At 41.8% G+C, this 14,124-nt stretch overlaps 1 protein-coding gene across 3 annotated transcripts in view; it reads left to right on the plus strand.

Annotated features, from left to right (window-relative positions):
* VDR (vitamin D receptor) overlaps positions 1–14,124 on the plus strand; it is a 170,162-nt gene that overhangs the window by 81,350 nt on the left and 74,688 nt on the right. For all 3 annotated transcript variants that reach the window (XM_044287611.1, XM_044287610.1, XM_044287612.1), the window contains one exon: positions 9,349–9,499. In XM_044287611.1, coding sequence (XP_044143546.1) covers positions 9,351–9,499 — 149 coding nt within the window. In that variant the 5' untranslated portion in view covers positions 9,349–9,350. The remainder of the gene's footprint in view (positions 1–9,348; positions 9,500–14,124) is intronic.

Below are 14,124 nucleotides of genomic sequence, written 5' to 3' on the forward strand. Positions count from 1 at the left end.
CCCCCGTTTTGCGGACCGTGAAAAAATACTGTCGTGTGCATGAGGCCTAATGGTGCATTAACGCGGCCGTGTCCGTGACAGCAGACCACAAATCCTCAAAACACAGTAACCAGTCGTGTGCACATTGAATCGCGATCCGCATGTTGCAGCCAAAGATAGGACATGTCCCGTGTTTTGTGGTGCGGCTGCACAGACCTGGAAGCACATTTTTGGCCGCATCATGCAGATTGCAGACCCATTGAAGTCAATGGGTCCACACCATAATGCACGGTGCAGGCGGCCAGTGTCCGTGTTTTGCGGTTTTATGGTTTGCTTTCCGCTAAAAGGACATGACTATGTGAATGTATGCTTAGACTGGTGTGACACACAGATTTTATTGGGACATTTTTGAGGGGTTTTGTGTTTTTGGTGTGCTTTTTTGTTTGCTGATGTTTTTTTGCTACATTTTTAGGTAAAAAGCATCAGTGCCAAAATGTGCATGGAAGTATATGGGATATATTAAAGGGGTATACTTAGGGCTTATGCACATGACCATCCTCGGTCCGAAAATCACGGTTCCTCCAACCCAAACTAACTGAATGATAGTGATTTATGATACAGTTAGTTCCTGTCTGATCGCAGGTACGTAGGTTGTACTGTACTCACATAGTCATGTCTGCATAGTACAACAGACGTGATCAGATAGCTGTCACTTTAGTGAAGTATTATTGCAATATACATGGAATCAAAATATTTTAAGTACATTTTCTGCTACCGCCCCCTGCTGTTTCTCCTGTGAAAGTAAATTCTGGCCCACTTTCTCCTGCTTTCAGAGGTGGACTAGCATGCTCAGTAGCATCCCTGATCCCTCTCCTTAGTGCTGGCATAGAGGTTTCATATTGAAGCGGAACCTTTTAACCAATCATCCCTACTTCAAAATTATTAGTCTTAACACCCAGGATCCACCTGAAATAAGGAACAGGCAAGTATTTGCCTGACAGATCCCTCAACCCCTCTTTGGTTCTCCTGACAAGGCTGTATTTACCCGGCTGTAGCTATGATGTCACATTTACAATACATGACCGCTGCAGCCAGTAATTTGCCTTAACAATTCATCCGATGAGTTCACCCGATTGGCTGCAGCGGTGATGAGATATTATGTCTGCAGCTGGGTAAATACAGCCTGGCCGGGGGAACCGAAGCTGCCCAGGATCTATCATCTAAGTACCTACCCGTTCTTTATCTCAAGCAGATCCTGCAAGTTGGCCTCCTGATACCAGACAACCCCTTTTAATAGAAATATATAGCTATATCTCTCTCAAGATAGTGGAGAAGGAAATTGTAGGGGCAGTACATACCATATGTATTTCTGGGGCTAGAATATTTAGGAAGAGGTTAATAGGAACTAATTGCAATGCATCTTGGGAGATGCAGGTGCTTGATACACTACCACCCATCCATAGAAGGGGAAGAAAGTCCTCCCAGATGAGGGAAAAAAAAGAGTTTTAAGTTTGTGCAATAACCTGTTTAACCAGTTCCCTGCTGCCCATAGACTATAAACGCCAGGGCAGTTGGCATTTATCTCTGCACTGCCATTTTAAAACGTCAGTGCAACTGCTAGAGGGGAAGCCGCTGTCAGTGAAAGCAGGGCTCCTCATAGAGAAGGCAGGGATGGTTTTTCCCTTCCCTATCGCTCCATGCACCATGGTCAACGAGTGTCGCGCATATAGATCAGAAAGCGCGATGTCGCTTCCTGAATCTAGTCCCAGCAGTCATGTGACTGCCAGAGATTGTGAGTCTGCACAAGTTGCTGGGTCTTATCAGACTCAGATCAGCTCAGCTCTGCTGGGAGGATATACAGTGCTTTGCAACATCTCTGTAGGCTGCATTTCCCCTGTAACTAGGGCTACTCTGTTAGCCTCAATTACAGTAGAAACCAGCAATATATATTTTTGGGGAATAATATTGATGACCTATACACAGGATAGTATAGACATCAGTATCACATAGGTGTGGTTTCAAGTCCCAGCACCCCTGACAGTCAGCTGTTTCTGGAACCTACAGCGCTTACTTGGAGGAGAGAGCACCAACCAGGTGAATAGTGGAGCAGGAAACTTGACTCCCTACTTCACCATTGCACTCAACTTTCCATGAATAAGCAGAGAAACCATACTCAAATGCTAAAACATTTTTAAAACTCCTCTAAAACCACCACCAATCATTTTCTACGACAGTTTTTGGCATAAAATGATCAAACTCTATGTAAGGAAGCTGGCGTAGATTTTAGGCTGTCAGGCGCCTCTACATAACATAGGCACATCAAGCACAAGTGTAGGGATATTAAGACCGGCATCTAAAACGCCAGTCTTAATAAATGACCCCAGACCTATTTTCAGCAACCTATTCTGCTGTAGATTTTGCCAGTGTGAACATACTGTCCACTTAAAAATTTCCTTTGTGCATGCATTAGTTAAATACTGTAGCTAGCTTACAGACTTGTACCGAGCCACGTGTCGAAACTAAGATCCTGCATTTCATTTTCTGTGGCCACACACAGGGCAGGATTTAGGGAGGTTAAGAACCAATCATTTAGAATAAAATTAGAGGTATATTCTTTACAGGCAAATTACATCTTCTTATACCATATGTATAATTTGCTTTATATACCATGTCAAAAATCTCCCTCGTGCTATAACATACTGTAGACCGGTTATTTTCAGTTTTCCATGTTGATTTTTGGTTAAAGGTGATAATGATGGTGGTGAGGATCATGGAACAAGGGCTCACATTTCTGAAAAATTGTGTTATTTCAGCCAATGACTCTATACTGACAGGGAATGTCCCACAGGATTGGCGCATGGCATATGTGGTGCCAATATTCAAAAAGGGGCCAAAAACAGACCCTGGAAACTATAGGCCGGTAAGTTTAACATCTGTTGTGGGTAAACTGTTTGAAGGTTTTCTGAGAGATGCTATATTAGAGCATCTCAACAGAAATAAGCAAATAACGCCATATCAGCATGGCTTCGTGAGGGATCGGTCATGTCAGACTAATTTAATCAGTTTCTATGAGGAGGTAAGTTCTAGACTTGACAGCGGCGAATCAATGGATGTCGTATATCTGGACTTCTCCAAAGCATTTGACACTGTACCACATAAAAGGTTAGTATATAAAATGAGAATGCTCGGACTGGGAGAAAACGTCTGTATGTGGGTAAGTAACTGGCTCAGTGATAGAAAACAGAGGGTGGTTATTAACGGTACACACTCAGATTGGGTCACTGTCACTAGTGGGGTACCTCAGGGGTCAGTATTGGGCCCTATTCTCTTCAATATATTTATTAATGATCTTGTAGAAGGCTTGCATAGTAAAGTATCAATTTTCGCAGATGACACTAAACTGTGTAAAGTAATTAACACTGAAGAGGACAGTATACTGCTACAGAGGGGTCTGGATAGATTGGAGGCTTGGGCAGATAAGTGGCAGATGGGGTTTAACACTGACAAATGTAAAGTTATGCACATGGGAAGGAAAAATGCAAGTCAACCGTACATACTAAATGGTAAAACACTCGGTAACACTGACATGGAAAAGGATCTAGGAATTTTAATAAACAGCAAACTAAGCTGCAAAAACAGGTGTCAGGCAGCTGCTGCCAAGGCCCATAAGATAATGGGTTGCATCAGAAGGGGCATAGATTCCCGTGATAAGAACATGGTCCTACCACTTTACAAATCGCTAGTCAGACCACACATGGAGTACTGTGTACAGTTCTGGGCTCCTGTAAACAAGGCAGACATGGCAGAGCTGGAGAAGGTCCAGAGGAGGGCAACTAAAGTAATAACTGGAATGGGGCAACTACAGTACCCTGAAAGATTATCAAAGTTAGAGTTATTCACTTTAGAAAAAAGACGACTGAGGGGAGATCTAATTAATATGTATAAATATATCAAGGGTCAGTACAGAGATCTATCCCATCAGCTATTTATCCCCAGGACTGTGACTGTGACGAGGGGACATCCTCTGCGTCTGGAGGAAAGAAGGTTTGTACACAAACATAGAAAAGGATTCTTTACGGTAAGAGCAGTGAGACCATGGAACTCTCTGCCTGAGGAGGTGGTGATGGTGAGTACAATAAAGGAATTCAAGAGGGGCCTGGACGTATTTCTGGAGCTTAATAATATTACAGGCTATAGCTACTAGAGAGGGGTCTTCCTCTGGATCAACTTGCGGGATAACAGGCCGAACTGGATGGACAAATGTCTTTTTTCGGCCTTATGTACTATGTTACTACTATGTAATGTCTAAGCTAAAACTTATAGACATAACTTGCAACAGGTTTTTCACTGCACGTGTCCTATTTGATAAATTTTCCACTAGCCAGTGGCGAGGATGGCGTAAAAACGGCTGTCCACCAATGACTTTTTTACGCCAAAACCCTGACGTAAGCAGTTTAGTAAATGACCCCCATTGATTCCAAAAATGCAGTTCAAAGGTGAAAAAAATAAACACCACCTCAAGGTATTGATTTCAGTAATTTTCCTGTATCAGCGCTTGTGTAAAGCAGAAATGTGATAGTTTTTCTTTACTCTTTCTCATTTGTAACTTCATTTACAGCTTTTTAAAAATATTCACAAGACATGCACCTCGTCATAAATTAGGCGCATCTACCCCAGCCCGGGCTTATGGAGTGAAAATCTACTCCACTCTTTAACACTCTACAACTGGCGTAAATGTAAATGAAAATGCCGGAGCCAATGAACCAGCCCCGCCACTCCCAAAAGGTGAGGATGGCGTAAAAACGCTCCGTGCGACAAAATATTGTTGCACGGGCATTATAAAGTCACAAAACAGGGTCTTTTTTCTACACAAGTAGAACCCTTACTTGTCATCTACACCCACATTATTTAAATCAAGTGATTGCCTTTCTGTGTTAGCACTGCCATAACTTTTTGACGTCTTTAGTGGGGTTTTCTACTTTTTTTTTATTTTCATTTTCATCAATTTTATTTTTTCCAGACAGCTTTGTAGGTCACACTCTTAATTACCGTAAATACGTGAAGCAGAAATCTTTTCATCTACATCAGAAGCTCTATACTGTTGTATACATGATGGTATAGAGTTTACCTTTCTTTAATCCCATCGGTTTGAATCACACATAGGTATTTTGTGGTATATTCTGGCACTTTTGTGGTTTTAGTGAAGATTTGGTGTATTTTATTTTTTTGAAAAAAATACCAAATTCTAACAATTTTTGTATAGAAGCTCTGTTGTGCTTCACATTTTAAAAAATATATTTTTTCCCCTATAAGACACACCTGGCCATAAGACACACCTAGATTTTAGAGGAGAAAAATAAGGAAAGCTATATTTTTCTACAGACCTCCCCAAAGATCAAACCCCCCAATGTCACCAGACCTCAGCTCAGACCCCCCAATGTTAATAAGACCCCTATGAGACCTCAGATCAAACCCTCAAGGTTAAAGGGGTTTTCCGAAACTGAAATACTGATGACCTATCCTCTTGATAGGTCATCAGTATCTGGTTAGGGTCCAACACGGGGGGATCCTGTTTGAAAGGGCACCAACTCTCCTCTCAGTTTTCCCTAGGTGTTGTGACTTCACTTTCATCGGTCACATGGCCTAGGCACAGCTCAGCCCCATAGAAGTGAACATATATAGCTAATGAGCACTTCCATAATGGAAACGCTCATAAGTATTTGCCCCCATAAGACGCACTGACATTCCCCCCCCCCCCCCCCCCCCCACTTTGGGGAGAAAAAGTGTGTCTTATAGGGCAAAAAATATGGTAATTTGTGTATTTCAAATGTCCTGATATTTTCCAAAAATTTGGATTCCAGCCAAATCAGAATCTTTTGAGATTCAATTCGGATGAATCCCTCAAAATTAAAGCCACTATTTTACAGGTCAGAAGATAGAACAGAAGGCATCTGCCACCAAAAAGGGCTGTCTGTTACCATACCACAGTCTACCATCAGTTTATTCCATAGCCATGTGCCGTATGCCGCTGCGACATTACTAATGTTGTCTTGGTGTTGAAGAGCTTGAAGAGGGTTGGATACAGTCCTAGGAGACCCCAGAATGTCATGCATGACTTTTCAGGACAACCTGAGCACTTTCAATTTGATTCGAATTTAATCATACCAGAATCGAATCCAAAGCAAATTTCAAGAAATTTGCTTACCTCAACTTACGATTTTACCTTCCCTAGAAAAATGTAAACTTCATTCTGATTTACGATAACTATGAGCTGCTGGACCATTGGGCCGGGAAGTGTTTTTTGTGGGAACATTGAAAGAAAAGACACAGGCCTCAACCTAATAATATGGGATAGGAATATGATGTTTAAAATGTTCTTTTATAAATTATTGCATTGCTACCTATATAAATAAAGATCTGGTAGTATGTTACAGCTTAGGGTATTTTCACACTTGCGTTGGAGGATTCCGATAGGCAGTTCTATTGCCGGAACGGCCTGCCATATCCGGTAATCCGTATGTAAACGGATAGCATTTTTTTGCGGATCTGTCCGACAAATGCATTGAAATACTGTCTCCATCTCTCCGGTGTCATCCGGAAAAACGGATCTGTTATTTATTTATTTTTCACATTTTTAAATGTCTGAGTACCGGATCCTGCATTAATACATTTCAATGGAAATGAATGCCGGATCCGGCATTCAGGCAAGAGTTCCGGAATTTTGGCCGGAGAAAATACCTCAGCATGCTGCATTCACACGTCCGTTGTTTCTTATCTGATCTGTTCCGTTTTTTTTGCGGAACAGATCTGGACCAGTTCTGTACCCATTCATTTTCAATAGGTCCTGAAAAAAATCGGGGGGGATAGGACACCTTATACACAATATAGTGGAAGTCAATGACCCCTGGGCTGCATCCTCTGAAGATCAGAAAAGTAGAGAGGGTTTTAAGCCACTGTCCGACTCCTCGAGTAGTGGCTTATCTGCAGGAACAAGATCAGGCATGTTGAAATCCAGCATGCCCAATCAATCCTTACTTCACCTGACATCTTCCATCTAGGGAGAGTCAGGCCACATACATACACAGTAGATATTTGTCTGTACCCATTGAAATCAGTGGGTTTAGCTGACTTTCAACAACAACATTGGATTTCCATTCAATGAAAACTCTTCCAAGCTGTATTATGGATGCAACATTTAGCCATTTTACACGTTTTGCTATTTAGGGGTTGTGTCATGAAACATAGTCTACATTTTTCTAACCAGGACCTCGCTCTGAATACTTTTGTAATTGGATGTAATAACAATTTTTGTATAGCCAGTGAGCTATTCAATAAAATGTAACTGTATAGCGCCACCTGCAGTTTGTTCTTTTCCTGGTCAAACATGCTCAGTTTAAATCTTCAGCTGTACCCAGCCGTATGTTCTGTTAGAATCTGTGGCAGTTACAGGGAGAGAACTGCAGCAGAAAGGACATACCCCCTGAGGTGTCGGGTTGAAATTAATCTAGTAGAACATTTGGAGCAGTGAAGGTGAAGATCTCTGGATCCATGTGAGGTACACGGCTGGTTCTAGCTTTGTTAGAAAGGCATTGGAATGTACTGTATTATGTCTGATTCTCATTTTGTACATCAATCATAGCATAACCCCTTTAAAGAATGGTTGTGGTATTGTCACGCCTTGCCCTGCGAATGTGCGGAGGTCGGTCAGACTGGCTGCACATGTCTGACTTCTCGGTTTGTTTTGATTTGGGTTTGAGGTGGATCCACCCTCCCTCAGGTGTACTGGGTTTCATTGTTAGTGAGGCTATTTATCCCTCCTTCCCCCCCAGTGGCCTGTGCGGGTTATAGTTCTTTTCTGGGAGCTCTTTATATGTGGTGGATTGTCTGCTTCAGCTCTGCTCAAGAAAAGTCCTCTCAGTTATTTCCCTTTGTGTGTTTTATCTAGGCCTCTAGGGAGACACTTGCTTCCTCCTGGTTTGAAGAAGCAGGTTGCCTCTTCCCTTTTCCCTGCTGCTTAGGGTTTGCCCCGGGTGTTTAGGTTTAGGCACAAGGGCATGTGCATATCCACCATAAGGGTATGCACATGGGCACAGCAGTTTAGGGAAAGCTTTTAGGGATCGCTGGGAGGTGACCCTTTTCTCCCTAGCTTTTGGGCCTAGTCGTTTGTTCTGTTTGTTTTCCTGTGTTTGGTTATTTCCCCGCTTACCTACCTATCGTGACAGGTATACTCATGGGTCAGGACATAGGTTGTCTTTTTTTTTTTTTTTTTTTTCCATGTCATTTTTCCTGCTTCAGCCCATCCTCCACTAATAGATATAGAATATACTCTAAATCATAGCTATTTAATGGCCCACCGTGTGCCGCTATGACGGTAACTCAGAGCTCAGATGCTATCTACTAACGCATTGTGAAAAGAACGTTCCTTGTATTTGTGTTGTATTCTGTAGGTATGACAACCCCCATTTCTCGTCTTTTCCAGTAAATCTGGATTATATTGCTGAAATCCCAGTGAATAATCTGCTGTGAAATGTTAGTACTTTTTTCCAGCCGCAACAGGTTATCTGTTAAATTCCAGTGTGAGTGCCTTGTGTAGGGAAAGTATATGCTTCAGGGAAGCGATGTTTCTTGTACTGTAGATAAATCATAGTTATTAGAATAAGAAAGCCCTTCACCATTTTCACTATCTGTGCTTGCTGTATTGTCTACATGCAGAAATCAAGATCTGTCCTGATCATATCCGGTATAGATGCTATTATATATATTATACTTTCAGAATTTTTTTTCTCCCATCGGCACACATATATAGACCTTTATCCAACTGCGCAGGAAATGCATACAGCTGTAAGCCATGCATTGGCCATACGTTCCTATTAAAGCATATGCAATATTAGGCTTATTTCTGGTGCAGATTGTGGCGGGAAGGTAATTTGTGCCGCAATCTGCGACTTTTCCCCGCTCATGCCCAGTCTAAAAACGTGGGCGGGGAAGGAGACAGGTCGGCAGGCCCGTCTCATTCATCATTTTCTACGCCTGTTTTAGGTGTAGAAAATGCTCTAAATGTAAGACAGCTAGGAAGGTGTCTTACATTTAGACCAGCGCTGGATCTGCCAAAGTTATGGAGATACTGGCTCCTCTACATAACTTTGGCGGATCCACTGCCAGCGCAGGGGCTTATTAAGACCAGCGCCTAAAACTCTGGTCTTAATAAATGACCCCCATTGACTTTGCATAGGCCGGAGTCACAGACAGCTATAAGTATACTGCAGGCAGTCAGTGTCTCCTGGGAAATCCCTTAAAGCTTGATATGAATTATTAATATTTGATTTAGTTTCATTACAGTAAATGACATGTTACTTTTATTTCTTTTAGTTATGGATTACATGAAAGCAAGTACATCATTCCCTGATGCTGACATGGACTTTGATAAGAATGTTCCCCGAATATGTGGAGTCTGTGGGGACAAAGCTACTGGTTTCCATTTTAATGCCATGACATGTGAGGGCTGCAAAGGCTTTTTCAGGTAAGTTATGAATTTCTATGTAACTTGATGCAATTTACATGTTGTTAGAGATTTTACAGTCTTTTATACACTTCCATTACTACTAGCTTCAGTCCCTCAATGTCACCATGTACAAACCGGATTCCCAAAAAGATGGGACACTATACAAATCGTGAATAAAAACTGAATGCAATGATGTGGAGGTGACAACTTCTAATATTTTATTCAGAATAGAACATAAATCACGGAACAAAAGTTTAAACTGAGAAAATGTACCATTTTAAAGGGAAAAATATGTTGAATCAGAATTTCATGGTGTCAACAAACCCCCAAAAAGTTGGGACAAGGCCATTTTCACCACTGTGTGGCATCTCCCCTTCTTCTTACAACACTCAACAGACGTCTGGGGACCGAGGAGACCAGTTTCTCAAGTTTAGAAATAGGAATGCTCTCCCATTCTTGTCTAATACAGGCCTCTAACTGTTCAATCGTCTTGGGCCTTCTTTGTTGCACCTTCCTCTTTATGATGCGCCAAATGTTCTCTATAGGTGAAAGATCTGGACTGCAGACTGGCCATTTCAGTACCCAGATCCTTCTCCTACGCAGCCATGATGTTGTGATTGATGCAGAATGTGGTCTGGCATTATCTTGTTGAAAAATGCAGGGTCTTCCCTGAAAGAGATGACGTCTGGATGGGAGCATATGTTGTTCTAGAACCTGAATATATTTTTCTGCATTGATGGTGCCTTTCCAGACATGCAAGCTGCCCATGCCACACGCACTCATGCAACCCCATACCATCAGAGATGCAGGCTTCTGAACTGAGCGTTTTCCAGATTTCCAAAAAGAACTTTGAATCGTGACTCGTCTGACCACAGAACAGTCTTCCATTTTGCCACACTCCATTTTAAATGATCCCTGGCCCAGTGAAAATGCCTGAGCTTGTGGATCTTGCTTAGAAATGGCTTCTTCTTTGCACTGTAGAGTTTCAGCTGGCAACGGCGGATGGCACGGTGGATTGTGTTCACTGACAATGGTTTCTGGAAGTATTCCTGAGCCCATTCTGTGATTTCCTTTACAGTAGCATTCCTGTTTGTGGTGCAGTGTCGTTTAAGGGCCCGGAGATCACGGGCATCCAGTATGTTTTTACGGCCTTGACCCTTACGTACAGAGATTGTTCCAGATTCTCAGAATCTTCGGATCATGTTTTGCACAGTTGATGATGATAGATGCAAAGTCTTTGCAATTTTTCGCTGGGTAACATCTTTCTGATATTGCTCCACTATCTTTCTGCGCAAAATTGTGGGAATTGGTGATTCTCTACCCATCTTGGCTTCTGAGAGACACTGCCACTCTGAGAAGCTCTTTTTATACCCAATCATGTTGCCAATTGACCTAATTAGTGTTAATTGGTCTTCCAGCTCTTCGTTATGCTTAAATTTACTTTTTCCAGCCTCTTATTGCTACTTGTCCCAACTTTTTGGGGATTTGTTGACACCGTGAAAATTAACGTATTTTTCCTTTAAAATGATACATTTACTCGGATTAAACGTTTGATCTGTCATCTACGTTCTATTACAAATAAAATATTGACATTTGCCATCTCCACATCATTGCGTTCAGTTTTTATTCACAATTTGTTTAGTGTCCCAACTTTTTGGGAATCCGGTTTGTATATAGAGCTGCCACCCTTCCCAACAAAAAATACCGGCCAAGTTTACACTAATAAAAGGGGCATGGTTTGGGAGTGTGGTTTATTTGATTGTGTGTGTGTGTGTGTATGTATGTGTATATATATATATATATATATATATATATATATATATATATATATATATATATATATATATATATATATTTTTATTTTATTTTTTTAAATAAATTAAATGAACTAAAAATATTTTTTTCCCCTATGTATTTAACAATTATTAAATGGGTATTTCCTTCTTGGACATTGAGGGCATATCGCTAGGATATGCCCCCAATGTCTGATAGGTGCGGGTCCCCTATGGGAGCACCGAGCTAGTGCATGCACAGTGTTGGCAAAGTGTTCATTCCCTTTGCTTGCATCAGCCTCAGTGAATGAACTGTGCATGTGCTAGCTCGCACATTGCGAGATTATGGCACTGTAACTTTGTGAGCAAGGAGGAGATTCCTGGATGCAGGCGGTGCTGGGCTCCTTCACAGGGGGCGTGGCTGGGCTCCTTAACCGTAAGTAACCACGCCTTGGGCACCTTACTTGGCTAATTTACATATCTATAAAATAATTTTTTTAACGAAATAAAACCACACAGAGCTATGGGACAGGTATATTGCGGACATACTAGAGGAGATCTATCCCTGCATGTCCGCAACTCTATAGGGTAAAACTAGGTTACAAATTCCCTTTAACTGCTGCGTTACGGGAGCGTGCGGGATTTATGGGACGCACAGGCATAGCGCCTGACCTCCCGCCCGCATAGCAACGAATCGGCCAATTATTCGATAACTGGATTCGTCGACAACTAATCCCGTCATTGAATATTATCAATAACGTTGATTAATTGTTGCAGCCCTACTGCCGGGTATCTTACCCATGACCGGCATTGAAGGCAAAGACTGTAAGGCTATGTTCACATCTCCGCCTGACCTCTCCGGCAGGCTGTACTTGCAGGGAATGCTGGGAATCGGCCAGATCTCTGCTGGACCCCATTATAGTTAATGGGGCAGCGGGCAGGTGGCAGTACCAGAGAACTCCAGCAGACTGTTCTTTGCTGGTATAGCCTGCTGGAGAGGACAGCTGGAGATGTGAAACTACCCAAACCATTGAGCTATAAGGCTCATTGCTACTAAATGGCAGATTTTCTATGGCTAAGAACCTCAGTAGTATTTTGCCCATGTATTATGTGTTCATATACACCGCCTGTCCCCCCAAAAAAAATTGCCACCTGGATTTAACTAAGCAAACAGTTATGAGCCTCCTATTGGATAATTACTGCATGGGCGATTATCTTTCAGCTGGCATCAAGTTATTTAACCCCAACTGGTGCAATGAGTTGCTTCTCATTTCTTAAACGACCATTTCGAAAGACACATCTCGTGGTCGTGGAAAAGATGTTAGTCTGTTTGAGAAGGGTCAAATCATTGGCATGCATCAAGCAGAGAAAACATCTAAGGAGATTGCAGAAACTACTAAAACTGGGTTAAGAACTGTCCAACGCATTATAAGAAACTGGAAGGATAGTGGGGACCCATCGTATTCGAGGTTAAAATGTGGCGGGAAAAAAATCCTGAATGATTGTGAAAGTAAGAGCATTTCCACACGCACAATGCGAAGGGGACTCAAGGGATTGGGACTGAACAGCTGTGTAGCCGTAAGAAAACCACTAATCAGTGAGGCAAACCAGAAAAAAAGGCTTCAATTTGCTAGGGAGCATAAAGATTGGACTCTGGAGCAATGGAAGAAGGTAATGTGGTCTGATGAGTCCAGATTTACCCTGTTCCAGAGTGATGGGCGCATCAGGGTAAGAAGAGAGGCAGATGAAGTGATGCACCCATCATGCCTAGTGCCTACTATACAAGCCTGTGGGGGCAGTGCTATGATCTGGGGTTGCTGCAGTTGGTCAGGTCTAGGTTCAGCAACAGTATGTGCTCCAAGAATGAGGTCAGCTGACTACCTGAACATACTGAATGACCAGGGTATTCCATCAATGGATTTTTTCTTCCCTGATGGCACGGGCATATTCCAAGATGACAATGCCAGGATTCATCTGGCTCAAATTGTAAAAGAGTGGTTCAGGGAGCATGAGACATCATTTTTACACATGGATTGGCCACCACAGAGTCAAGACATTAACTCCATTGAGAATATTTTGGATGTGCTGGAGAAGGCTTTGCGCAGCAGTCAGACTCTACCATCATCAATGCAAGATCTTGGTGACAAATTAATGCAACACTGGATGGAAAAAAAATCTTGTGACATTGCAGAAGCTTATCGAAACAATGCCCGAATGCGTGCCGTAATCAAACGTAATCAAAGCAACGAAATATTAGAGTGTGTGACTACTTTTTTGGGGGGGACATATCTCTATATATACTAAGACATTGTATGGGAGTTTTATTTATATATATATATATATATATATATATATATAGAAACAAAGTGCGGGTCTCAGCAGCACAAGACAGAAAAACCGGTGCACGTCCTCTCAGCCGTGGGCTCAAGCGGCTATATATAGATAAGCATCAAAAGGATAAGGCAGCACTCCAGATAAAGTGAAAAAAGGTGGATCTTTTATTCCCTCTGCAACGTTTCAACCGTCTCGATGCGGTCTTTCTCAAGCATATCACACAGTGTCATACAAGGGTATACAGGGAGTGCAGAATTATTAGGCAAGTTGTATTTTTGAGGATTAATTTTATTATTGAACAACAACCATGTTCTCAATGAACCCAAAAAACTCATTAATATCAAAGCTGAATATTTTTGGAAGTAGTTTTTAGTTTGTTTTTAGTTTTAGCTATTTTAGGGGGATATCTGTGTGTGCAGGTGACTATTACTGTACATAATTATTAGGCAACTTAACAAAAAACAAATATATACCCATTTCAATTATTTATTTTTACCAGTGAAACCAATATAACATCTCAACATTCACAAATATACA

Source organism: Bufo gargarizans, chromosome 3, assembly GCF_014858855.1.
Source record: "Bufo gargarizans isolate SCDJY-AF-19 chromosome 3, ASM1485885v1, whole genome shotgun sequence".
In the NCBI taxonomy this organism is placed as follows: domain Eukaryota; kingdom Metazoa; phylum Chordata; class Amphibia; order Anura; family Bufonidae; genus Bufo; species Bufo gargarizans.